This window comes from Poecilia reticulata, linkage group LG22 (assembly GCF_000633615.1).
Source record: "Poecilia reticulata strain Guanapo linkage group LG22, Guppy_female_1.0+MT, whole genome shotgun sequence".
Classification (NCBI taxonomy): domain Eukaryota; kingdom Metazoa; phylum Chordata; class Actinopteri; order Cyprinodontiformes; family Poeciliidae; genus Poecilia; species Poecilia reticulata.
Window position 1 is genome coordinate 20,686,619 of NC_024352.1, and position 27,186 is coordinate 20,713,804.

The window sequence follows — 27,186 nt, forward strand, 5'->3', positions numbered from 1 at the left end:
ATATAATGGTTATTCCACCAAATATTGATTTATGAACTCTTAAAACATTGTTGTTCCTAAATGAATATGAATTATTTGATGTCTAAAAGATTTGCATCTCTTTCGTCATTTTGACCGTTTTTCTGCAATACAAAATCTTTGCTCGGAATTTCAGAGACATGTCAGTAGTTAAGAATGTTCATTTTACTCAAATATATACCTATAAAAAGTAAAATAAAAGAAGCTGATCCTTTTTAGTGGCATTTTTCTCCATATTTTTAAAACATATATATGTTTAAAAGCCCACATAGAGGAGGGGTGAGAAGGAAGGAGGGAGGGGGATAGGGAATGAGGATGGAGAGACATGAGCAGAGAGAGAGACGGAGAGACGGCGTGTAGCAGAGGGAGGGAGAACACCGACTCGGTTATTCACGGACCTCTAACAGAAGGAACCAGGACCAGAACCGAACAAGGCAGCCTCAAACAGTCAACACCGATCATGGACTTCCAATCCCGGGGAGCGGGCGGCGGAGCGGCGGTCAGACTGGAAGCTGCTGACTTTGGCCCCCTCCCGGGTTTGTGGCCCCCTCTCGTCCTCTGAAGCCGGCGGAGGAACTTCACCGGAAGCCCCGGAGAGGCGCAGCCGGGCACAGGCTCAATAGACTCCGTGTATGAGAATCTGAAAGGAAGATCCTGTGCTATAAAAGTCCATGCGTCCCTCGGAGTTTGTTTTTGGGTCAGAACCATGCACACTCAGCGCGATGTCATTTATTTAAACTGCAGCGGAGCGCAGCGGGAAGGATGCGGAGTTTATTCTCGCTGTGTGCGCAGCGCTGTGCGTGGAGCCAAGCGGAGCGAGTCGGCGTGAACAGGGGAGACTTTCTACTTTCCTGAAGGTGAGGAGAAAATTCAGGATTGGGAAGCCTTTTGAATTTATTAGACAGAAAACTTTCTTCTCTGAAAAAAAAAAAATCCTCTTTATAAGGCTTAAAATATATCTGTTGAATCAAAAAGGATTTAGAATTTTCCTCTAACAGAGCTCCTGTCCGATAAATCCCGAACTTTCTTCTCCAGACTGGAGCAAAGAGCAGGAATTATCATGCTTCAAGTCTGATGCTGGAAACCACGCTTAATAACCGCGGTCATCATAATCAGCCTCAGCTTGATGGCTTATTTGCCCCCCAACACCCCAAGCGAGAACATTACATAACTATTGAGCTGCCTTGGCCAGAAATCAATGCAATCTGTCAACAGGCTGCTGCCGTTTCATCACTTCTCACTTTCCGACTAACAAACACAAAGAATGCATCCCAATCACGCTGTCATCAGAGCTCCAGCAGGAGGTTTTAATGAGTAGTTTTCTTGATTTTTGACAATAATAACAGATTGCTCCCCCTCCTGCTGAACCCAGTGATGAAGAAACTCTCCACACTTTGTTTAAATGCTCTGACCTTGTAGTCACAGCAGTACCTTTCCTCTCTGTGAGAGGCCCACATCGATCTTAGTTGTGTCCCTCTGCAAGGAATTTGTTTCATCTTATCTGTGCTGACAGGCTGCGTTCATCACCTTCCTACAGTCCTCCTCTCCTCCGGCACCACCAGACTTAATGAATCAGACACGGGGAAGAATACAAAGTCTCGCTGAGAAAAAAAATGCAGAGCAGGAATTTGACTTTGGAGCAAGCAGGCTGCTCTTATCTTGAGGTTGAACTCAGCAGAGGAATGCTGCTCTGTGCAGTATTTTTGCTGGTTAGTTGATTTCGGCGTATATTTTTGCTTCACTGTCAACTTGTGAAGCAGAGAAACTCCTTTTCATGCGTTCTCTCAGTATCCATTTAAATATTGTGCTACACCTATGCGTCTGAATAAATACATTTGCATTAAATGTATTCTCTCTTGCTCCAGTTTACAATAACTTAATGCAGTTTGGTAGAATAAAAGCTTTTTTTGGACAAGCAGAAATGAAACCTAATTTTTTTTGTAAACTGTGTTTCTGCTGCAGGTTTGCGTGTGAAGCCACAATGGTGTTTTGTTGAGGAACTGTCATCAGGTCATGACGCGATGATCCCCCGGAATGCATGCGACTTCATCGATCCTCAGCACCTGAATTCTGCTTTGTAAGCCGATGGAGAAAATGTGATGGACTTTATGAACCAGTTCAGAAATGGGTGGGTGTGGGTGAAGGAATAACATCCATTAGTGTATTCCCATTTTTTGGGGGGAACCTCAGGACAACCGATTACTGAGGAATTGCTGAGGACTTTTTGCAGCACCAAAATGGACACAGTGCATAGATCTTATGATTCCTCAGCTGGAATTCCTGATTCTTATCATTTCATTAAATCCAATAGTTACTTTCTCTGATGCTGCTGTATTGAATCATATGAAATGGAGATACTGTGGCGTTTATGGAGTAAGGACTGGACCTCCTTAGTAAGACCGTGGATTCCTATACTGCTAGGCCTTCATCTCCAGTTTTCACGAGCCTCTAACTGTCCCGAAGAGTGCCGCTGTGACCGGACCTTTGTTTACTGCAACGAGAGGAGCTTGACCTCAGTGCCTCTGGGAATCGGTGAGGGCTACAAGACCATTTACCTACACAACAATCAGATCAATAATGCCGGCTTTCCGCTGGAGCTACACCATGTGGCCTCTGTGGAAACTGTGTATCTCTATGGTAACCAGCTTGATGAGTTTCCAGTTAACCTGCCAAAAAATGTAAGAGTTCTCCATCTGCAGGAGAACAACATTCAGACCATCTCTCGGGCAGCTCTGGCTCAGCTTCTTCGACTGGAGGAGCTGCATTTGGATGATAACTCCATTTCTACTGTTGGAGTGGAAGAAGGTGCATTTAGGGAAGCCTTGAGCCTAAAGATGCTCTTCTTGACCAAAAACCACCTGAGCAGTGTGCCTATTGGTCTCCCAGATGACCTGAAAGAGCTAAGGTTGGATGAGAATCGGATTGCGGTCATTGCAGAGGAAGCATTTCAGAATGTCACCCGACTGGAACGCCTGCTGTTAGATGGGAACTTGCTAACAGATGAAGGGATCTCACCTGGGACTTTTCAAGACCTGGTCACCCTGAGAGACTTGTCTCTAGCACGAAACTCATTAACTTACCCTCCCCCGCTCCTTCCTGGGGAGATGCTTGTTAAGTTAAACTTTCAGGAAAATCAGATAACCAAGATCCCTGTGAAAGTATTGGCAGGTCTGCACAGGCTAGAGAAGTTAGATCTGTCTAACAACCAGCTGCAGTCACTAGTGACGGGAGTCTTTGATGGGCTTGGGAATCTCAGGCAGCTCACCGTCCGGAACAACCCGTGGCTCTGTGATTGCGGCATGCATTGGGTGGTGTCATGGCTCAAATCTCTTCCTGCATCATTGAATGTGCGTGGGTTCATGTGCCATAAGCCTGAAAAGTTGCGAGGTATGGTGATCAGAGAGCTGAGCGCTGACCTGGTCCACTGCACAAAGCCTGCTTCTACATTTGGCACTGCTATGAACTCAACCGTTTCCATCTCAACAGACTTCCCTTTGGTTACTCGACATGTTTCCTCCTCAAAACGACCCCTAACCACACTGCCCACCCTCTACACCATCTACACAACAAGGGAGGATGGACTGCGGACTAAGCAGCCTCTACAGGTTACCTTCACAATCTTAAATGGGTCGGATATCCATGTACGCTGGTTGGCTTCTTTTCCAGTCACTGCCTACAAGGTGACCTGGGCCAGGATGGAGCCCAGTCTGACCGGAGACACGGTCAGAGAGAGGATAGTGGGTGGGGATCATCGGGGGATCCGACTGACTAATCTTGAACCCAAGTCCACGTATCGGATCTGCGTTATTCCCTTGGATGCGTTCAATAATTACAGGCCCAAGGATGACACTCTGTGCACCGAGGCTGTGACAACTGCAGCCTTTTTCAGCCCAGATAACAACAACAGGAGACGCTCTGGGCCCGAGCAGGCAACACAGCCAGAGTATGGCTCGCCATTCCTTCTGGCTGGGCTCATCGGTGGGGCTGTGATTGTGGTGCTGGTGGTCCTGCTCAGTATCTTCTGCTGGCACATGCACAAGAAGAGTCGCTCGGAGTGGAAGTACAACCGGGGACGTAGAAAAGACGATTATTGTGAGGCTGGCACAAAGAAAGATAATTCCCTCCTGGAAATGACTGAAACAGGCTTCCAGATAGTGTCGCTCAACAATGAGCAGCTCCTCAAGGGAGATTTCCGCATTCAGCCTATCTACAGCCCTAATGGAGGAGTCAGCTTCAGAGACTGCCCCCCAGTGAACAACACCACAGTGTACTGCAAGAACAACGTTCAAGATCATGAATCATGATGGTTCAAGACAACCATCAGGAGTTTCCTAAAACTGCTCGGACATTTTTGAACTCTGTAAAGTTAAAATTATTTGAAAATTGTCTTCAAAAATGTAATTTATACAACTGACTTGACCATCTCTTTTACATAACATTGTCGGATTTATAGGTTGTTGTTTTTTGGAGTAGTGATGTTGCAGTTCTGTGCACAAACGCATATAAAGAAACATTTTTTTTTCTTAAGAATTGAGGATGACTTGTTTTACTGTTATCGTGTAAGGTTTTTGCTGATGCATTTTCTAAAGAATCTTGATAGACACGAGGATAACAGATTTTCACCACTAGAGGGTGTAGTTTTCCTGCTATGAGCTGTGTGGTTGCAGCAGAAGTCAGGTGAGAATATTAGACTCTCCAAGAAGTGTTGGACCATATGCAAACCATTTTCTCTCTGCTTTAGAAAGAAATTTAAAGGTCACACTCATTAAACACTCAGAAAGTGGCAAGCTGCGGAGCTTTCACCTGCGTCTCCAGTTTAATACATCATCACAGCAAAGTGGGTCTTGTTATCAGCACCTGCTGTGATTGGTGTTGGTGTCACAAAGTGAGCTGCAAAGAAGCACAACCTCTGAATGTTAAACTCCTTAAAACAAAAGTATTTTCTTTGAGTTTAATATTGACTTTTTTTTAGCAGAAGAATTTATTAATGTGCCTTGAAGTTATCAGCTTAAAATGTGTTTAAAATCCATGTTTTTGCACAAGATGTATCCTTGTATATACAATTTAATGGAATATTGTGAATAATACTTTGGCTTCTCTTTATTTATTTATCTCGTGATACATTTAATTAAAACGTATCTCCAAATGGGAATTTATTCCAGACTCTGGCTTAGCATGAGCAACAACATTTGATGGTATTTAATGTGGGATAGCACAGAGTCCTGAATTACAAAGAGATGAATACACAGAACTAAAACACAGCAGTGAAACTCAGATACATAAACGGCAAAGTTTAGACCACAGTATCTATAGTCTATATGCACATATATGTAGTAATTTTAAATTTGGATGAGGGATTCATTAAGACAACCTTTGACAAGTTGAACAGTTCACATAATTCAAAGGTGTCAATGTGGGGTCTTTGCTTGTAATATGAAGCATTCTTAAAAGGGCAGATGAATGAAAGAAATCTACAACTATTGTTCAATTACTGGGATTGTATTTAGAAAGAACAGAATCTCAATCATGGTGAGATTCTGTTTCTAACAAACGAGTCCAAGCATCTCAGTTTAGTAATGCAAGATGGAACAAGAGACAGACAGGTGGATCGGCTCCATCCATATTCAAACCCTCTCCTATGGTAATGAGATATGGATCATGGCTGAGAGTAAAAGAGTCTGAATAAAAGTGACTTAAATGAGATTCTTATAGGCCATTGGGGCTCTGTCGGAAAGGCCTAGAAACCACTGGAGGAACTATGTGTATCCCTTTGTCTATCCAATATTTTGGGAACTCCAAAATTGAGTCTGGAAATATCACTGGGTAGATCTGTTTTTTTCTAGCATCCAGAATGAACGCTTCAAATGCAAAAGCATCAGTTTCACTATTTTTTTCAGTCAATCCAACTGTTTCTTTGATGCTCATCACTTATTTATTATTCCTTTCCAAAAATGCCAGGTCTGGAAGGGAGACCCAGACATCCCCTCTTTTCAGTGACATCTGATTAGACATAGAGGCAACTTTATTAGATAGTCAAAGCCCTGGAACGTATTCAGTTTGAGCTCCTAACTTTATCTTAAGCCTTCATGGTCACCAAACAGAAGAATCAAATTTAATCAATTTGTATCCAAAATGTCATACTTTTAGCAATGACCACATTCAGAAGTTGGAAATAGCTGACCAGTAAATCCAGAGAAGCAACTTTCAGTTCAGCTTTCTTCACCACAACAGACCTGATCAATCCTGTCAACATCCATATACTAAAATGTCCCAGATTGGGAGAATTTAATCCGTTTCTAGTTGAGAGACAGCTATTACTATGTTTTCCATATATTTATATGAAAAAATAATCTCATAACCTTTAGATTTAATCATAAAGATTGTTCTAGTCACTGTGTGAGAAATTGATTCAGAAAAATAGAAAAGCAATATCAATAAGTAAATGTTCATAGACTTCTGAAATTAAGGTATCTTACCTAATACTGATCAACTTCTGATACTGTATTACTAAATCATACACACTTTGCTGTGGATACATTACAAACTATATTTTAAAAATCTTAAAACAACTGAAAGCATTGCAGTGTAATGTTTTTACAAAGGAGCGATGAAAAAATGGGCCTACTCTAACTGAAGTCCTCCTTTAAAAGTCACACAAACACAAAAAATCTTTTAAATAATACAGTGTATACACAATAAATTTCAGTACTTCACAAAACACATGAGTGTAGGTGTTAGATAAAAAACTTAACAGCCCAGTTGATTGCACCAGTTTACCACACAGTAGTAAAACCTCGGAGGGAAAAACTGATGAAAATATGGAGTCTAAATAACATCAGGTCCTGCAGCAAAACTGACTAGAATTTAATGTTTTCTATTTGCAACCCTTAGAGTTGGCAACAGTTTTTTATTAACAAGTCCATATTGTTATTGTGTTTGTCTTTAAACGGCTTCCAGTTGCAATCGATAAGTCTTCTTTAGGTAAGCAGGGGGAATCCTGAATCCTCCCACCAGCTTAAAAAGTATGATTACCTGGTCAATTATTTATACAAACCGTGTTGCATTTGGTTTTAATTATCTCAGTGTGTGATACACAAGAGTCCACTCCAACAGAAAACACCATTGTAATTGAAGGATTGTTGAGGGCTAGTGCCAATCTGCAGCGGCCATGAGGCGAGAAGCGGGGCGCAGACCAGGTCAATACTGAGGCATTTTAAAAGACCAAACAAATTCCCACAACAGAAGGTATTCACAACAAAATGGTTTATTTACCATTTCTATTGCTTTTACAAACCAATCATGATCAGCAAAATGTGTCTTATTTGACTAAACAAATGACAAAAAGCCTTTTAATGAGAAAGATTTCATTTCTATAAAATATTGAAAATTAAATAAAAATAGGAAAGATAAAGTAGGTGATTGCATTAATATTCACCCCCTTTAAAGTGAATGATCTAATTCAACAGAGGTCCAGCCAACTGGTACTAGGAGTCTCAGAATGAGTGGAATAGAAATCACCCAAGTCCAGTGATTGTAGTCTAAAAACACCTGGTTTTGGAAGGTCCAGTCACTGGCTGATCTGTAAATCTGCAAGTAACACTTAAAGAAAATCAAAGAACAGGTCTATGAACAGCATCAAGGAATGGATAAACAAAAACTTTAAGGCACTGAAGAGCCCCTTGGAGGGATGAAGGGACTATGTTACATATATAAATCTAGATCAGGAAGGCCTAGCAAATGAATGAGTGACGGTGCAAAAAGGAGACTAAGGAGAGAGGACACCAGGAATCCTCTGTCTATACTGAAGGAGCTACAAGTTTCAGCAATTGAGATGGGAGATACTCTGCATTCAACAACTGCTGCCTGAGTTCTTCACCAGTCAAAGCTTTATGGCAAAGTGATTATGAGAAAGCCACTGCCGAAGAAAATTTATATCAAGGCTCAACTCCTTGGTCAAGTGGGAGAAAGTTATTTGGTCTGATGAGACCCAAATTGAGCTTTTGTCCATTAGGATGCCAAACATTGCACAGCACCACAAACACACCATCCGAACTGTGAACCATGGTGATGGAACCATCATGTTGTGGAGATGCTTCTCAGCATGAAGCCCTGGAAGACTTGAAAAGGTAGAAGGTAAACTACAGAGCGAGCCTGTAGTTTCAATGCAACCTGACAGAGCTTGACGAGTTAGTAAAGCTGTAGCCTGATAGGCTTCATGCTGTGATTGCAGCCAAAGGTGCATAAACAAAATATTAACTTAAAGGGGATGAATACATATCCAATCACTCATTTTATGTTTCATATTTTTTGTCGTTATCTTGTAGAAATCAGTTGATACTTTGACATTTAAAAGTTTTTTGGGGGTTTTTTTTGCCAAAAAAGACCAATTTTGTTTATCATGATTGATTTGTAAAAGCAATAGAAAGTGTAAAACATTCAAGGGGGTGAATGCTTTTTATAGGTACTATACACACATACCTTGCATATTTACTTTATTAAACCAATACCAATAAACTGTTAAACAGCTGTGATTATGGGAATCAATGACAATTGTTAATGCATCAGAAAAGAAAATTACTGTTGAAAATGAAGGTAATACAGATATTCAACTGTCGGTACATGCAAACCGGCTCTGAAGACTCCCAGATCCAATTCACTGCTCCGGTTATCTTTCTATAAAGGTACACTGGAGCAGAAGTCAGGAAACTAATACAATATCCTACTCTGCACAGCAACAAAAAAAAAAAAGAAAAACACCTTCTCTGAAAGTAAGAACATGGGAGCACATCCACCCAATTCAGACTGGAAAAAACATACTGAAGAAGAGAAATCACTTACTACCAATGCTTTTATCATTCAGAGTTTGCCACAACAACCTGCCATTATGAGAACCGATCTAGACTAACATGGCAGAAAACTAGGGACAAAGTTACAAGATTAAAAAGCTGATCTGCACAATCTATGATGAGGCTCTAGATCTGCTGGTTTAAGACACTGACTGCTAATTATCGGAACTCAATGAGGCTGGTTAAGGCAAATACAAGGCAGTGCTGAGCATGAAGGACCAGAAAACAGCTATTCCACCAAACTACCAGAGCAGACGTTTGTGTTGTTCTGTGAAGTAGTATTTTGCCACAAATGTCTGAGATCATTTCCAATTTTTGTGAAAAGAATCACAAATTAACTGCAATTAATTCCAGTTGGAATATATTTCACAAGTTACACCTAAACTCAATCACTGTCATATCTGTAATAGCAAATAACTTAAACAGAACGTGTCTGAGAGCATGGAGAAGATCAAAAAATTTCAAAAAGCAACATGCTATACCTGAATTAAAGGAATTCAAGAAAAGATGAGAAATAAAGTCACTGATATTGTCTAGGATGAGAGGGATACGACACAATCTAAGGCTGTAAAACACCAGCAAATCACAGAAACAGCTGTAATCCACAACATTAAACAGTAATGAGCCTTTCAATTAGTAGCTAGGCTAGTAAAACTACTCCAAGAATACATTACCAACTCATACTGCCAGTCTCAACACAACCAATATGATTTAAAACACCACAGGCTTCACTTTTCCTCATTCAGGTCGGCGTTTACGAAGAAATATTTAGTTTGATAATTACATATTTAGTTTTACACATAACATTGTTGAATAATATTGTGAAAATATGACTTTGAATAATGATCCCCCATTTTTTCTCTTATGACACGCTAAATAACCCAAATTATTGCTGCCACCCTCAGAGAATGGCTTAATTTTGGCATATTGATTGGATTTAATATGTTTTGAAAGGACACAGGAGAACATTGTCACAGGCAGAATCATGAATGAATGTCAACAGTCGCACACATGATGCCTTATAACGGTACCAGCCACTGATGTAGTTGGATTGGGATCACATTCATGGTTTCCATGAAGCCAGGTGCTCATTTTCTGTTGTTGGCCAGGATGTTAGAGGTAAAAATGTCAGTTTCCCAATAGCAGAGCCAATTAAGGCAACCTGACACATTCTAAGGCTTAAAGTTGCCCAAAACAAACCATACAAAAAAAATCATCATATTGTGTGCCTATTACAAAACCATGTGACATGTGTGCCTTCGCTCTGAAAGCAGGTGATCTTTACAGTTCCATCCCAACTCCCATTCTGAAGCTGCACTATGGATTCACCTTTCATACAGCCTGTAATTAACACCAGAGCAGAAACAGCTGCAATGGGAGTGGTGCTAATTGTGCAGTATTTAATTATTTCCTATAACATTCAGTGTTGTATTAACACCAGAGATAATTATATAAATACCAAGCAGTCCTTAGGCAAATACTTTTTTTTTTTTTTACATTAAGGCTGTTTGATCTGTTTTAAAGAAAAATTAATAATCCAGCACTAGTCAAACCAAATGTCACCATTCAGTATGTGTATATTTTTTTCATATTTCATTATCTTCAGGATCGAGGTCTTACTGAGCAAACTTTCAATACAATCAGAGAAAGATGAAAGCATCCCAACAAGACCTTGACACCCTGAATATATTCATGGTTTTATTGATTTAAAAAAAAGCCCACAGAGCAACTTAATGATTTTTGCTCAAATTCCAGTGACTAACATTTTATTGTAAGGTAATGCAGCCAACATTAGAAATACCAAATGCAGTTGCATGATTGGATCGATTCTCTTCTCCTAAGGGATTGATTCAGTCTGCGTAGTTTTTATTTTTGTGGTTTTAAACAAACAGAAGCGCCTTTACCTCTCCATCACACGGTGGACAGATTAAAGGGCTCTGATTCCCAGGAATGTTTGTTTTCCATTGCTCCTGGTCATTACTGTGGTCAGCTTGCATTAAATTGCATTAAAGACCCACAAACAGCCACCAGTCCCATTTCACACACACATACACACGCGCACACGCACACACGCGCGCACACACACACACACACACACACACACACGCACACGCACACACGTATTGATCTGTGGAAGTCCAGTGGATTATGAAAAATGGGCACCAAACTAAACGACACTTCACCCGAGATAGACTGCCTCTCTCTGTGGCTTGGTTAGAGAGGTGAAAATGCGTGCACAGGGAAATCAGCAGTAAAATGTCACCCCAGCCCCATCCCTGTATCTTTTTGCATTGATTTACTGTTAAGGCAAAGATATAAAGGAATAATTTATGCTGGAAATGATTAATAGATCACAGAGCAGGGGGTTATTTGGTTGTATTACAGTTTACTTTGTGGCAAACAGGGCAATCGTTTCATCAAACTTGGAGAAAATGTTTGCACTCCAGTAGTGTTGTGTATAATTCCTCATTTGCAATGCAGCAACATTATTTATTAATTTCAACTGAACCTCCTGAACAGTGAGAATGAATCAACACATAAGCACTACATTCTGTCAATATGAACGTATTTAAGTACAGATTTCTTACTCCCAACATGAGTTATTAGAAGATCAAGTGATTCAATCAATGAAATTTAAAATACTGCTGTTCATAAAACCAGAAACATGAAGAAACTGTTTTTAGTTTTTGCCTGTTCTCCATTTATGTTGTCTAAAGCTCAGTTCATCCTGTATGTTTTGACATATCACGTTGAGTTTGAGACGGGGCCTCTCTGATTCACACAATGTGTCAAGATCTTAGCAGCATATTGATCCTGTAGAGTGCATTAGACACAGTGTACCTCAGAGCTGTTTCATCACCGATAAAAAGGAAACGAGTCTTATCTAGCACTGAACAAATATCACGCAGCTTTTTGCATCAGTGGCGCAACACCACAGGGGAACGTCACGGTGAAGGAGCAACGCTCACCCCCCCCCCATCCCCCCGAGGTGACGATACGTGAAGGGTAAAACTCGCTACATTTACCTTGTTATGGGCAGGAGGTGAAGGAGCGTAAGGCACGCTGAAGTGTATGGGAAAACATCATCGGGGCGCCGCCCCCTCCAGACGGGGTTTTGGCGCCCTCTCTGGAGCTCATCTGGCAGAGTTCCAACGCCTCTGGTGTCAAACCAGTGGTTTTATTACAACAATGTCAGAATCACTGGCCATCTGACCTGTGAACTGATGGCAATAAACCGCAGAGGAGTCAAAGTAGGGGGAAAAGCCCTTAAAAGAATTGGATCATTGATTATTCAAAGCCCCCCAAAGAATTAAGATGACATCTCTGCGGAGGGGCTTTGAATTAGTTACTGAGGGTGTGCTGTGGTGGCACAGAGGTTAAGCATAACCCATGTATGGAGACCTTAGTCTTCAACGTGGCTGTCACAGGTTCGATTCCTGGCCTGGCAATCTTTGCCACATGTCTTTCCCCATCTCTCATTACCAACTTTCCTGTCAATTAACTATCAAATAAAGGCCACTAGAGCCAATAAAACCTTTTAAAAAAAGAATTAGTTGCTGAATGGAGTAGCATGGAGTTTTTCCCACAAACCAAAAAGAAACATGTTCAGTGACATGGTTGCTCCAAAATTGCCATTTGGTAGAAGTATGTGTGTATTGTTTTCTATTCTGTGTTGCCCTGCGATGGACTGGCAACCTTTCCAAGGTGAACCCCGTCCCTCATCAATGGACACTGGAGACAGATACCAGTCCCAATAATCCTGCTAAGAGCAGATGAGCATAAAAACAGACAGATGGCTTTTAATAAGCCTTACTATAGCAGTATTTTATGTTACCAACTGTAATATCTTAAAGAATATTTGGAAATCTAGACTGAAGACAGCTGTTTGTTAAAAACCAGTAAAGATGCTTTTAGTGGCATTCGTATCAAAGGTAAGGAACATGTGTAAGTGTGCGTGTGGAAATTACAGTAAAAAGTATTTCTAAAAGAGAAAAGCAGGCCTCTAAAAATGTTTATGCTTTACTTCATCACAAATGTCAAAGTAGACTTACATTTTTGTAAGAATGTGTCATTTCCATGAAGCACCGCTGGTCCTATATGCCTCCCATTTAAATATAAGGACATTACCATGAGAACGGTTCGACTGAAGCACTGAATAAATGTTGATTGACAGACACATGTGGTGGGAGGGTGACTGCTGATGAAAGGCGCTGGAGAAACTGCCTGTTCTGAATCACAAAACTCAGGTGGTTTTATTCTTGTCTGGGGCACTTAACCCTCCGCTAATAACAAACTGACAGGTGAAACTCAGATGTGCGTCTGGATATACTCACTGAATCCGCACACGTCAAGGCTGACGGGCCCTGTGAGTACCCATTGATTCCCAATACAGCAAACCCGCCCCTCGGGTTCACCCTCATATCCAGAAAGACAGCCTTGATAGATCCGTGGCATATTTTCTGATTCATTAGACGAGCATTTGGCATTAACCTCACCCTGGGAGAGGATTCCTGCAGCAGCTTTGATGTTAATCCATTCAGCCGCCTCACTCAGGCTCAGCAACACGCTGACACTGATGAAGAAATGATGAAACACTGATGCCTAGGAGAGATCCCTACTATTTAGCCTATCGACAAGCAAACGAGACACCCATCGGCTTTTCACAGTCATCATATGTCATTTAGAGGCCTGATTATTGCTAATTGGTTTCCTATAAACCCTTGTTTTCTTGCTGAGGGTAACCTTTTTAAGTACATGAACATTCTGAAGCATTGGAAGGTTAGGGCCATAATATGCTCCAAACTTTTCAGAAGTCTGATGAAGTCAAACCCTGACTGACTGATACAGAAGGGTTATAAAGTGCTTAAAGACAAAATGAAACTAACTAAAGCTACTAGTTCCTTTAACTTGAGTTTTTGTACCATAAATGATTTGCTACACTGCTTTCCAGCTCAATGAGACTGTTACAGTGGTAGTAAAAATAAAGGCAGTAGAAAACTCTTTGACAGACAACTGGCAGTCACATTTTTCCTTCGTTCTAAAACTTAAAATGAACAACAAAACTTTTGGCTGGACTTTCAGAACTTAATATGTTTAGTTGCTGCTTTGGAAGTTGTTGATTGTGATGTGACACAAGGAAGCTTGCTATTGCCTGCCAGAACTGCACTCTCCAAATCACTCTGGCTTCAATGTTGGCAAATATTATTGACAACATGGTCTGTTACACAGATGGTTCTCTGGGGCTTTGTTTAGTTTTTTTAGATTTCTGTTCTGAAACTCAGCCTCACAGTTGGATCCAGTTTTGGTTAAAAAAGTAACAGTACCTCTTTAAATATTTACCATTTTGTCTCCTTCTAACTACTAACATCAACGTATTTTATGGGATTTGTGTGACATGTTGACAGAAGGTAGTTAAAAATTGTGAAGATATAGAGGAAAAAACATTTGAATTTATTGTTAAATTCAATATGTAATTCTAAATCTTTTTGAGTTCTGCTCTTGTACAGAACCATTCATGAACAGTAATATAATTTAAAGTTTGACATTGCTAAATGATGGTGATTCTACTTAAGGCAAGATACAAATAATTAACTATATTTATAGGCACTAAGTCCTTCCCTCTGTGCTTGGAGGATTGTTTTTACTCGTAACAAAATTTTGAACTGAGTCCGGTGAACTGAAAGTGGACTGGTGATGAGGATTCCAACTGAAAACGGCAACGTTCTTTTTCATACCTCAGATGTTTTTGTCAGCTTGTAAAATTGTTATTTTTTTTAAGAGTCTGCATTGGTCTGAATCCCCAGCGGACGTGTCAGGGTTACTAACAACAAACCATGAGGCCAGCCAGTACTCCAGACTGTCTGAGAGGCAACAAGAATTACTGTAAAGACGAGCAGAAACAGAAAGCATTCGCACATCTTTCCTCCCTTTATCTCGTACAACACCCCCTTTTCCCAATTCTCTCAGGGAAGGAGATTCTTCCTTGAACATTTGGAAAGATCTGATGTCCTTTCATATCTGTTGGTCTGTAATGACCTGGTCTTCTTCCCTCCTTCTTCTCCTCCCATTCCATCCCCATCATTCATCACTGCTGGGACACTTAATGAGAAACCTTTCCAGAGCTGAATCATAAGGACAGTCATTTAGATTCAATCGATACTTGGTGAAGACATTAGAGCGTGTGCTCCTTTTCCATTATGTAACTGAGAGCAGTCAGTGATTCATGTACACAGATAACTAAAGCAGAATGAGACTGTAAAAGAAAGAGCCATTCGGCCCAGTAATGAAACATTAAAACATACACAAAAGGAAGATAATAAGATTTCACAAAGCATGGATCATAAAATGTGAGCTTTGCAAAGGAAGCACAACTGGTTTTCTTTGAATTTTCTGCAAAAACCTAATCTTCCCCACAAATGGTGCACATTAATGATAAAACAAGCTTTAGAGGTAAAATCACTGTTTATGTTTGTGAACAGTCAATATGACATTACACTGTCACAGCTTCATCTCAGTGATTCTTTCTGATTAAATTTATTGATTCAGCAATTTAAACTAAGACCCTGCAGAGCACACAAAATACATGAAGAGCTGTAATCTCAACATCTAGGAAGGTTGGCAGCTGTGCAAAACATGTGATTGTGAATAATATTCTTTTCTATAGAGTGGCGGACTTCAGATATTTTAAAACTGGCCCAGATTTGGAGGGTAGCAATGCTTGCATCTAACAGAAAATGCATTTCCGTCTTTTGCTGGTATGTGTCTGCCAAAACTCCTGACCAGACACCCTGGTCAGCGCTGCCGTGAAAGAAGTATTTTAAGTGGGAAAGAAAAACTTTTTAAACAAACATATATGTGAAAAAGTAATTGGTGGGCTCACCCATGCCACCATCACTGTCATGGAATTTTAATCCATTTTTCTGACTGGATTTCTTTCAGTTCATCCACGTTGGAGGGTTTTTTAAGCATGAAAAGGCTGGTTCAGGTCAGTTACTGTTTCTTTTTTGGTTTACAACTACACTTTGACTTGACCTCCCCAAGACCTTGTTGTTGTTTTTGAGCCAATAATAATGGACTTCCTGTTGTGTTTTGGATCATTGCTCCACTGAATAACTGCAGTACACTTGAAGTAAGATCAAGATTTGAGACCAAATTCATTGTTCCATCAATCAGGAAAAGTCTAAAGACCCTACAACAGTGGTCCCCAAACTACAGCCTGCCTCCACATTTGGTCCGGCCCCCTGAACAATGGACCTTACCAAGCTACGCCCAGAAACGCCCCTCGAAAGTCCCACGTGACTTCATGTCTCACACTAACCTCCTTGCAGAGCTTAGGTTCTATGGGATTTTTCATTTCGACTGACTCTCCAGAGTAATTCTGAGTCGATTAGTTTAGCATTTCTGCCGGATTTTCACAAAATAACAGCCACGACAATGGACAAGGGAACCAACAAGTTTATGTCATCTTTTTTGGACGACATCAAGATGTTTTAGCCATGCGATGCCTCCAACATTGTGCGAGTTGCAGCTAAATGCTACCAGTCGATGAGGAAAACAGCAGATCCTCAGACCCTCAGCATAAATATAGCTGTGGACAAGATCACTGATGGCTATTGTTCTTGCAAAGCTGGGTAAGTCGGGCRTTCGTGGTTTTGAGGGTTCGAATGTGCCTAGGACTTATACACGGTACTCGGTGCTAGTGTGGCTAACACGATTACAGTTTAGTAAAAGCTAGCGTGGCTAACACGATTACAGTTTAGTAAAAGCTAGAGTGGCTAACACGATTACATTTTTGTAAAAAGTATTTTCAGGTTTAATAAAATCTTTAATGTATGTGAGATACGGTACACATTGCATATTGATCTGTTCAGCTAACGTAAGGCTGTAACAGACAGGCTTCAGGATGTAGAAGTTGTATCGGTACTGCCATTATGCTTGGCTAAAAGGTTTTCATAATGGATGTGTTTATTATTGACTATTTTTTTTCATTCACTAAACACAAAGAAAGCAAAGCAATAATACTTACGCCAGCAGACACTTTGTTCTTATTGATCCTACGACGGTTGAGCTGCAAATGCGGTTGAGCACAAGCTTTGATCCAAGCAAGGCTTTCCGTTTCAGATTTTGGAAATCTGTGAATTTTAGTTTCACAAACACGATCAGGATACCTGACATCGCCTGTACAGATACACCACTGACGGAGAACCATTTTTTTTCCGAGTCCTGACGCAAAAACTTTCTGTCGGTCTGTACATTAGCATGAGTTTGTGAGCCGGTAACCCACGTGATAGCTGATCTGTGACGTAAAATGGGCATTAGCCAATGAAAGGCGGACCCTGTGGTAAGGTCCATACCAGAGAGCATTCAGATTATTTTTCATACATTGTATTTTCCGGTTTATATTTGGATTTTTCTTCAACCACCAGGGGGCTCTTTAGCAGGAAGTGTGTCCTGTAAACTGTGGGTGTTTTGTTTTGCATGRCRCATTGCTGCCATCTGTTGGACTTTTAGGGAACTRCTTGACTTTTATGTTATTTAATCAGTACGGTTGTTTGCTAGCGGTAGAGCAGATGAACACACGTGTTTGTTATGAACGCCGCATTCCAGGTCGAGTTCTTCRAAGCAATGCCTGTAAGTAGCAGCTTATACTTCAAAACAAGCCTTTATGTTAACATATGAGGAATTCATATGTTAAAGTTACTTTCCCTCAATGGAATATATACTAGTCAGTCCCAGTGACCGTTTCACTAACGGATTTTGCCCATGTTCTCTCTGGGTAAAAATCAATCGAGAAACGCGCGCAGCCCCCCCACTGAACAGTTTTAACCTTAACCCCCCACACCCCCACCCCCGTCAACAATTTCCGGCAGTGCAGGTAACACTTTTTCTGTTACAAACTGACTCCGGCCCCCCACCAGAGAAGGGAAATGTTATGTGGCTATCACAGGAAAAAGTTTGGGGACCACTGCCCTACAACATCACACTACCACCAGTTTTTTCCTATTGAATAACAATCTCAGATCTTTAATGACTCCTGGATGAGTTATTTATGCACTCTTGGAGTAATTTTGGTAAAACCCAAACTCCTGAAAAGGTTCACCACAGTTCCATGTTTTCTTAATTTGTGGATAATTCTTCTCCCTGCTGATTCTTGACATCAAACCCTTACAAATGACCTTGCAACCCTTTCCAGACTGAAAGATGTCAATGTCTTTGCTCTTGAATTTCTTTAGATTGGGCTATGATGTGTTGCTTTCCGATATCCATTAGCCTACTTCATGCTGTAAGACAAGTTGTGTTTAAGCAATTTATTGATTCAACAGGTCTCCCAGGCCTGGATGTGTCTATTGAATGTGGTTAATCACAGTTAAGTTGTGTTAACAAGGTAGAGGAAGGTAAGAAAGCATGAAGACAATTAACGGGAGGAAATACCAGAAAGGGAAGACATTAATGAGGCAAATGCTTTTTTCACAACACTGTCAGTTTCCCTCTACATTGGAAAGTAGGCTTTCTATGTTGTTACTTAACGATCAGATTGCACGATTTATAAAGTGTAATAAGTGTCAATTTTCACTTTAAAATCTGAAAATTTGATGTGTGCTCAGCAGTTAGTTGTTCGTATTACCAGCAGGAAAATACAAACTTTGTTTTCCATCAATTACAGAAGGACAACTTGGAAGAGGTTTTTAAAGGTACTGATTTGATAAAAACAACTGAATTTCTAAACATTAGTTTATTGTGAGCACTAGAAATTGTATACTTTACAAAAGCCTGATTGGTTTGGTTTCACTACAGTGAACAAAGTTGTATGAACTGCTTGTTCTCTGGCAAACCTTTTTGGGCCGGCCGTATCAATACTGACCCCACTGTGGACAGAGAAAGCTTCGTCCTGGCACTCACTTCCCACAGTGTCCCAAAACGTCTGTTCCTTCTCCCTAATGTGCAACTGTGCTAACACACAATGGCTCTCGCACACACAGCCACCCTACGACAGATTACGAGCAACAGATGCTGTGTTTTGTTAATCTTACACTTTAAACCAGCAGTGGGAGAAAAAAAAAACTCGAAACCACAGCGACTACAAACTTTTAATGTCAATTTCTTTAAATACTTTGCTGATAAATTGTTCTTTTTTGTTTAAAATTGAAGCACTACAACATGTCCACTTTTACTCACTTTTTCTGTGTAAATAATCTCAGTGCATCTGCTTTGTCAGATTATCAGTTAATCAATGCATTAAACCCATGATTTAAGCCAAAACAGTTCAGATGGACTTAAAATAAAATATGTCATAAACAGAATCAGAAGATTTCAACTCTGATCTGTAAAATCACTTCGCCAATGTATACGTTTTATAACTGTGGCGTGTTTATGCAGTACACATGAATCATCAGGCGAACTTGAATTACTCATGATGCAACATGTTATTTATAGTTTTCAATATTAACCACACTCTGACTTTTCCCATTTAAAAATCCAATCTAGGCTTGCAGCTCCCTGATGGAACATCAGACTTCACTCAGCAAAGGAACAAATGAGTGTTCTCTTCTCGATTTGACCACATGCTTCACACACTTCAGCCTTCTGCGAGTTTATAGGTTGCCTTTTAAATCTCCCCTCTGTGGTCTCGGCTCTCTGCGGGCCTTCAAATAAATGGACTGCCTCTCTCAGAAACAATGAGAATTTCTGTGGCCCTGACAAAGATCAATCTTGGCCGCGAGCGCTGGAAGCAGCCGAGTGCAGCGGGGTTTCTGGCCTCTTATACAGACAAATAAATCCACTGAACTGTCACTCACAGTTTTCCTGCAGTAAAACTGTCTTTTCACTCAATATTTGAGCAGTTAATGTTCTGTTTAAAGGATATAAATCTGCTTTATTACAACTTCAATCTTGTCTCTGTTGCTCTGTCAGTAATGAAGACATTTCCATTGATAGAAGTACTGATCGTTCAGAGAAAGTTGAAATTGAAACAAATCAGATGGATAACTCAATGCAAAAAACAAACCCAAAAAATGTTTTACAGAGGACGAACTTTGGACTTTTGTCATATAAACACTTGAACTGCAGAGATTTATAAAATTGTTATTTTTTAAGTTTGGATGACCATACATATCATTTCTCCTCATAAAACCAGAGCTACCACAAACTAAACACTAGATAGCATCTGGTAATGAAAAGCTTTAACTTGTAGATCTGCAAATTTATGCGCTTTAATATATAAACCCAAACTAATATGAATTTAAAATGTAAAACTTTTTTGGGTTTTTTTCGTGCATTTTTGGTCTTTTTCCGAATAATATTGCATTTAACATGCACACTGAGTACTAGAAATAATTTTCTGTGCTCATAACCCCACATTTAATGAACACATTTCAATATTCTTCCAGAATTAAGATGTATTTTTAAGCAGAGCAGATGGTTGAAACCAATGTGTGAAAAGCATCCTGTCACAGAGGATTTATCCCCTCTATAATGTATTTTTTTCCCAATATAATTTGGCTTGATTAATTAGATTGGTTAATGTCTTTCAAATGACAGATACATTGCATTAAAAACAAGCAAATGCAACAGAAAACATAATAATATAGAGGGTCTAAGGCAGTTCGCCCATTCACTAATTAATTCCTGTATTTTATGCAAACTCAGTGCAATTTCAAGTCTTTTCTCTCTCATATCTCTGAACCAACAACTGTATTCCTTCATGCTTAAACTACTGCATTTATATTTCTTTTTTTCCTAGTTAAGTATTTTCATGATTCATGCTGAGAATTAATGTGATATAATCACATTTCAGTTTAGCAGACAAATATAGCATGATTCTTTGCATCAGGGGTTGTCAATGTAAGTACAAAACATCCTTCTGACAGATACGAATTGATCTATGGGCAACTAGAAAGAGTGGCAGTTCTACAAACTGATCAGAATGTATGAGAAAAAGACTTATAGATTCCCAAAGAGCAAGATGTCCAAGGGTATTTTAAACTGTCTAAATCTGACTTTAACCTAACCATAACAAGCCACAGAAAAAAGGCTTCTTTTTTTTTGGTTTTAAACAACCACATAAAAAGTCAGCGCCTGCTACTGCAGGAATTTCAAGTATCACAGCATTTATCGCCCAGTAAAAAACTCAGGACTTCAATAGATTTATTGGTAACTTTAGGGCTTTCGTTTTAAAACTGATACCCCGTTTCACCCCCGTTAATTTCCAACTATATGTACAGCGTTTGCCTACAGTGGCTTCTCTGGAAAAGTAGAGTCCTCTCACAGAACAAACAAGGACTCTGCCTCTCATGATACAGCAAACCGTTTTCTCCAGCTGTAATTAAGCTGCTCATTTTACCAACCACCTGGATTCAGTCACATATAAACTTTGAGCAAAATGTAATCTCCGATCAGCGAAGACAGTGATTACCACAGTCAGTATTCCTGATGGAGATTTAATTGTCTGCCCGAAAACTGGGATTTTATTTGTGAGATTAACCTAAAGGTTTAAACATGTTGTCAGTGCTTTGAATGGCTGTATTAAAGTTTATATTTCTGCGTCTGCACAGGATTATCTGTCACTTTATTCATACAAAGAAATAGCTGTTTACAAAAAGTACATAGAAAAAATTATTCTCGTTGATTAATGTCAGCTTACAGAGCACTGACATTTAAAAAGGTGTTGAAAACAATGATTTTATTGGCTGTTTTCTCAAACTGCAGGCATCAACTGTTTTCGGTTCGGTTTTATGAAGATGAACGCTCCTTGACGCCATGTTGAAATGAATATTAAAGCAAGAAAGCGACTCTAATTTGCTGTTATTAACAGGGAATTTGGAAGAGTGGAACGGAGAGCAGCGGAAACACTGCAGTATTTACACTTCATTACTGTCAAAATGTGTCTGCACTGCTGTCTCAAACAATTACTGTGACAAGCTTCAAACGATGAAACAAGGTCTGCAGAGATTAACAAAACTTTAAAGCTTGAGCCTCATGCAGGATTAACTTGTAGTCGTCAAAATAACACCTAAATAAACATCATAAATGCAAATGATACGGCTCTGAACACTCCAAACAGAAAAACAAGTTTCCCCAAAGGACGGCAAGTCCAATCAGGTCAAAAGAAAAGCAGATAATAACTGAGGCATCACTCATGGTAATTTCATTAAATTATGGCGAATTATTAGTTTTATTTAAAGTAAATCCAGTATTTATGTAAATGCATATTTTGCATAATGAACTTGCTAGATTGTGAACCTCTGTTCCACATTCAATGTGTGATTTTCATTGCCAAAACACAGAATTTCCATTGCTCTGTTCAAATTAAAATTAAAATTAGATTTGATGGGACACTATGTTAATCATAGATTTCTGAACAAAAAGCATCAGGTGGGGTTTGCTCCAATCGTGTTGCTCCAATCGCGTTGCCACCGTCGGCCATTTGCTGAAATACATCAAACTCTCCAGTTGTTTGAAATAAAGTACATTTTTGCTCGGGTTGTTGCAGATTTTTTCGGATGCGTCATTTGTTGGCACTAATATGGCCATTTCTGAATGCCACATGGATGCGAATCCATTAGGTTCTGCAAACTTGGTGTGTAGAGATGACATCTGGTACAATCACTGACCTCTAGGGACTTCCTCCTCCTCTGTTTCAGGTCTACCTGGCTGCCACAGGTGAGATGCATCAGCCACCGCAAGAGCTTACTTTCAAAGTGCCAAGTCTCTTTTACCAGAGCCTTGATCTGCAGTCATCCTATCTGTTGTGTGTACTTTTGCAGCCTAGTGTGAATAGTTCTGTGTGAGCAATTTAAAGCGAATATTCCAAAAGAGAAGTTTCTTTTATTATTATTCACAACACTGGTAGGGGTTCCCCTCCATTTTTGTTCTAGTCCCTTTTTCTCAGTTTTGTGGATAACTACTGAGCTCATACTTTGTATTTTTCTTTTTACCTTTATTTAGTGGTATTTCATTTCAAAGTTTGTTTATTTTGGCCTTGGAGTACCTGAAGCTTAAAACTTCCCTTTGTTGATTCTTTTTTCTCCTATTTGATTTTTGCCTGAAATGTAAACTTTTATTTCAACCGTTGAGTGGTAAATAGCTTTTATTTAGAACATTTCAGCGGCTCTAATCTGCCATATCTATTGGCTTTCAGAGTGTTTTAGATGTAAATGAACATCCAGTACATCCAGATTTCTCAATTTTGTGCGGGAGTCGGCTAAAACCGTTTTGCTTCAAACACTCAAAGGTTACAAAAGCATGTAGGAAGATTTCATCAATTGTTTAAATGACGGCAGTTTGCTAGAAAACAAAATGGTGACAAGATCTAAAGGATTTGTAGTCGACCCAGCTGCAGAACCTAATGTTGGCAACTGCTTTTGCGTTTTAGTGAGCGTTAAATATTTTTCCAAGAACTCTGAACTGCAGATTTATTCAAATGAATCCCAAACTGCATGAAAGTGCAGTTTGGGATTATGATTAATTTGGTTAATAATTATCCAACCACTTAAAGGCACTCAAAACTCTTTTCTCTCTCTCTCTAGAAGGATAGTTGAACTTTAAATATGGGGAAATCTACAATCAGACAGTGACATCAAAGCACAGTAGATTACTGAGAATTCATCCCAGTACAAAAAACACTATTCAGAACAGAGATGCATCAAAAGCAAAACATACTTCAAAAATGTGAGAGGACATCATTTTACTGACCATGTTTATAACCAACTAACATGGTTTTCAGTAAAGTTCACTAGATACTGTCTGAGGAAGCTGTAGCCAAAATGTGGAAAGGTTCAACATAGGAAATTATTGCAAGAATGTTAGGGTTGTGTAGTTAAAGCTTGCTTTTAGTAATTACTTCAAATGAACTTATTGCACTACACCAAAGGTGTCCATGTTTTATTATGTTAAATTAGTCTGTATAAGTACATGTGTATGGTAAACTTCTTGCCAATAAATTGGCTTTCATAGAGTTAAGAATAAATCATATATTTTATATAATTTGCTTGTACCGGTGGAGTTTGTATCCAAAAGGGGGAAAAAAGCAGTAAAATGTTCAGCTGCAGAACTCTGCCATCTAAAATAAGAGGGTTTGAGGCAGCATTTATGCTAAATGAATGTAACAACTATTGAATAGTGAACAATAAAACCTTGTAAAACTTGATGTTTCTTTACATATTTTGTAACAATGTTACTGGGTTTGCAAAAGGGAATACAGTTATAACAGCATGCGCAAAATCTGCTTTTTATCAACCTATGCTTTTCCATGCAACCTCATCAAATTGGGTTGTACTTTCTCACATTTGTGACACTATAAGTAGATATTCTATTATACTTGCAATAGTTTAGCTTCATGGATGATTGATTACATTTTTCTACTAAGGAAATTACTTTAAAATCTAGTTTTGATAAGTACCTAGATTATATAAGTTTAATTTTGTGACAATTTACTAAGGATTTTGTACTTGGTTTCAGTGTGTTATGCACTAAATACAAGTTTCAAACAAAACAGATAAAAACTTTATGAGAATTATATACATATTTTCCATATGGGTAGCAGACATAGGAACATAAGCAACTGAGTGACATCAGCTTTCCTGTAAAAGTATCTTACAGTTATGGATGTTTAGTTGTTAATGAGCCCAAAATAATCCCTGTTGTTCTTAGGCAATGGTGGGTGGAAACTTCCTTGACAAAGGAGCCTCCACATATTAACCACTTCAGGAAGACTTTAAAGATATTCAAACCCTCACCTCATCAATGCTATTGTAATCAGGACTTCAGAAGACCATCACAGATAAAGTGTCAGCATCGCTCCCTGCACTAAGCCGGATTCCTCGGACCGTTATGATCCTCACTTTGATTATCTGGAGTGAACCTCGCTCTGGTTCATCACGGGCCCGGACTGCTGAGGATTCCTTAATGTGACGCCCAGCAAATTGATAACTCTAATCTTGCTGGAAGGAGAATCCTATTAACTGAGCCGTGCCCTCTCTCTTGGGACCATTCCCTCTTTATGCTTTGATCATTTCAGATGGAGCTTTTAAACTGAACCGGGGCTGGGGGGAGGGAACGTTCTGTGCACAATCTAAAATATATTACAGTTTCATTACCAAGATACATTCAAGGTAAAAAGAAAGTACCGTCTCTTTCAATTCCAAAGGTTTTACAGTTCTTTCACAATTTATGAAGATCAGTGGTAAGTTACAGTTTCTCTTAATCTATGGAATATTCTTTAGGCCTCAAATCTGTGTGAATTACAATTTTACATCACTGTGGGAGTGTTTAGGCGACTGATCGTCTTAACCACGTTTACATGTGTTCTGATGTTCCTCATGCAAGAAAATCTGTGGAATATTATCTGAGGAAAACTTTGTGTTAAAAAGTATATGTCAAACACTTAACTAAAAAAGGTGCATTGTGAAATTATAACCTGACCTCCATCTTCTAACAATTACACTAGAGTGGATCGCAGAGCCAGCTAAAGCAGATATTTTTACATCTCTTTTTAAATGTATATAAGCTAAGATTTTTTTTTTTCATTTTGAAACATCTGTGTTCATCTTTAGCTCTCTATCAGATTCAAGTCACGATTCCACCATTACGCCACTAAAATGCTTCCATAGAAAAGTACCGTCTTACTTTTAACAAAAATCTTCCCGGGGTAAGATCATGTAAATCCTCTGAATTAATGCTTGGGGGATTGAGTTTCATCAATAGGTCTCAAGTTTATGCCTGCTGTCACAACAGGGAGTCTGATTACTATAAACAGGGTCAGGAGTACTCCAGACGTCCAGGGCTGCTATAATTCCAGTTCTAGATGTAGGCGTTTGGCAGCATGTCATAACTGAATTATGTGATATGACCACAAATGCAATCATGCCGTTATGTTTTTCACCTTCACTGATTTGTTACGTTTTTGATCAGTTGTGCAAAACCATGTCACATTCAAGATGAAAAATATTTAGATTTTTTTATTTTTCTCAATCATGGTCCCACTTTCCTACTTCATAAAAATGTGGCATTTTGACTTACTGGTAGACTTTTGGGAGCCGCTCTACCTTCTCCACATCATCTTGCTGGTGATGGACTTTGACAAAAATAATAATCCCCTTAGCTGGTCCTCTGTCTTCTGAAAAAATTGACCCAATGGAGACGTAACCAAAACACACACACACACACACAGACACGCCTCAACCACAATCCTTTAATGAGAGAAGTGGAGGGTAAACCCTGACCTCCTCCTGAATGGCTGAGCTACATAGTCGTTTCCTGAAGGTGAGCCCTGCTTTTTGCAGCTTGTCTGCGACATCAGCAGCTTGTTTTTTCACATTTAAATCTTTAATACATTACATATATATCATGATTGTAGGCAAGAACAGAAACAGATCAAATAATAAATTAAGTACATAAGCGTTCAGTGACAGTTTTTTATTATAATAGCTCAATACAGTATTTCTTTAAATTGTACCCTATTGATTAGATTGATTTCTGTTCTATCCTAACTTCTGAACAAAATTCAATAATCCTAAAATTATTTTCCCAATGTCCTACAGTAAACGTCCGAACCGACATGCAAGCGCACACGCAACACAAACATGCGCACGTGCGACATAACTTACCTTTTGGTTTCTGCACAAACTGGCGCGTTTCCTCGTGGGTGCACACGCGGGGTTCCTCTCTCAGTTGTCATATTCATCCTAGCTTGTGATTTTCAGTGTCAAACATTTTCCCGGTTCAGATGTTCAAACAAAGCTGTTTCCGGACTAAAGCGCACCGGGAGGGAGTCGCGTGCTGACGTAATGACGTCATGCTAATTGAGCGTTTTCTCTTAAATTGAGTATTGTACTTTTGGTCTCAGGCTTCTTTTTGTCAGTGTTATGATTACTTTATTTATTTTGTCTACATTGATAAGAGTTTACTTTAATTAGAAGTAATTGTTTTCCTTTGTTTTGTTTTCACTTCTTGTGGGTGGAGCCTGTGGCTATAAAACTTTTTCTCACCTGAAGATAAGCGCAGCAAACACCATCTAAAGTGAACGGCATTGGCCTATCCCATCATTTTTTTTGTCCAAGTCGTAACAGAGCCCTGACACACACCCTTTTTCATCTGGAAAACATGGCTTCAGACCCAGAGGTGCCAGTCTTCATCCTAGCTTTGATTTCTGCTCAGGGTTGCTGCTCAATGAACAACCCTGGAGGGCAGGGCTGCAACATCTGTTTTTTTAAAAAATAAGTGAAATTCGAAGCCTTGAATCGACAGTCCTTTAAGTTGAAACTCCTTGCAGAAAAATTGAGGACAAAATCTTTTAAAAGGGACAGGCTATGGATGAGTCAAATAA

The 27,186-nt window shown here is 39.4% G+C and overlaps 1 protein-coding gene and 1 long non-coding RNA gene across 2 annotated transcripts in view; one reads left to right on the top strand and one right to left on the bottom strand.

The window, feature by feature from the left end:
* LOC103458967 (uncharacterized) overlaps positions 1-26,630 on the bottom strand; it is a 37,033-nt gene extending 10,403 nt beyond the window's left edge. Inside the window, exons 1-2 of the long non-coding RNA XR_532651.1 lie at positions 26,468-26,630; positions 25,881-25,977 (exon numbers count right to left, since the gene is read on the bottom strand). This is a non-coding gene — a long non-coding RNA (uncharacterized LOC103458967). The remainder of the gene's footprint in view (positions 1-25,880; positions 25,978-26,467) is intronic.
* On the top strand, positions 371-5,170 carry si:dkey-87k14.1 (leucine-rich repeat transmembrane protein FLRT2). The gene is made up of 2 exons (XM_008400124.2): positions 371-875; positions 1,981-5,170. The coding sequence occupies exon 2, from the start codon at positions 2,367-2,369 to the stop codon at positions 4,320-4,322; it is 1,956 nt and encodes a 651-aa protein (XP_008398346.1). The 5' UTR covers positions 371-875; positions 1,981-2,366; the 3' UTR covers positions 4,323-5,170.
* Positions 26,631-27,186: the final 556 nt, after the last annotated feature.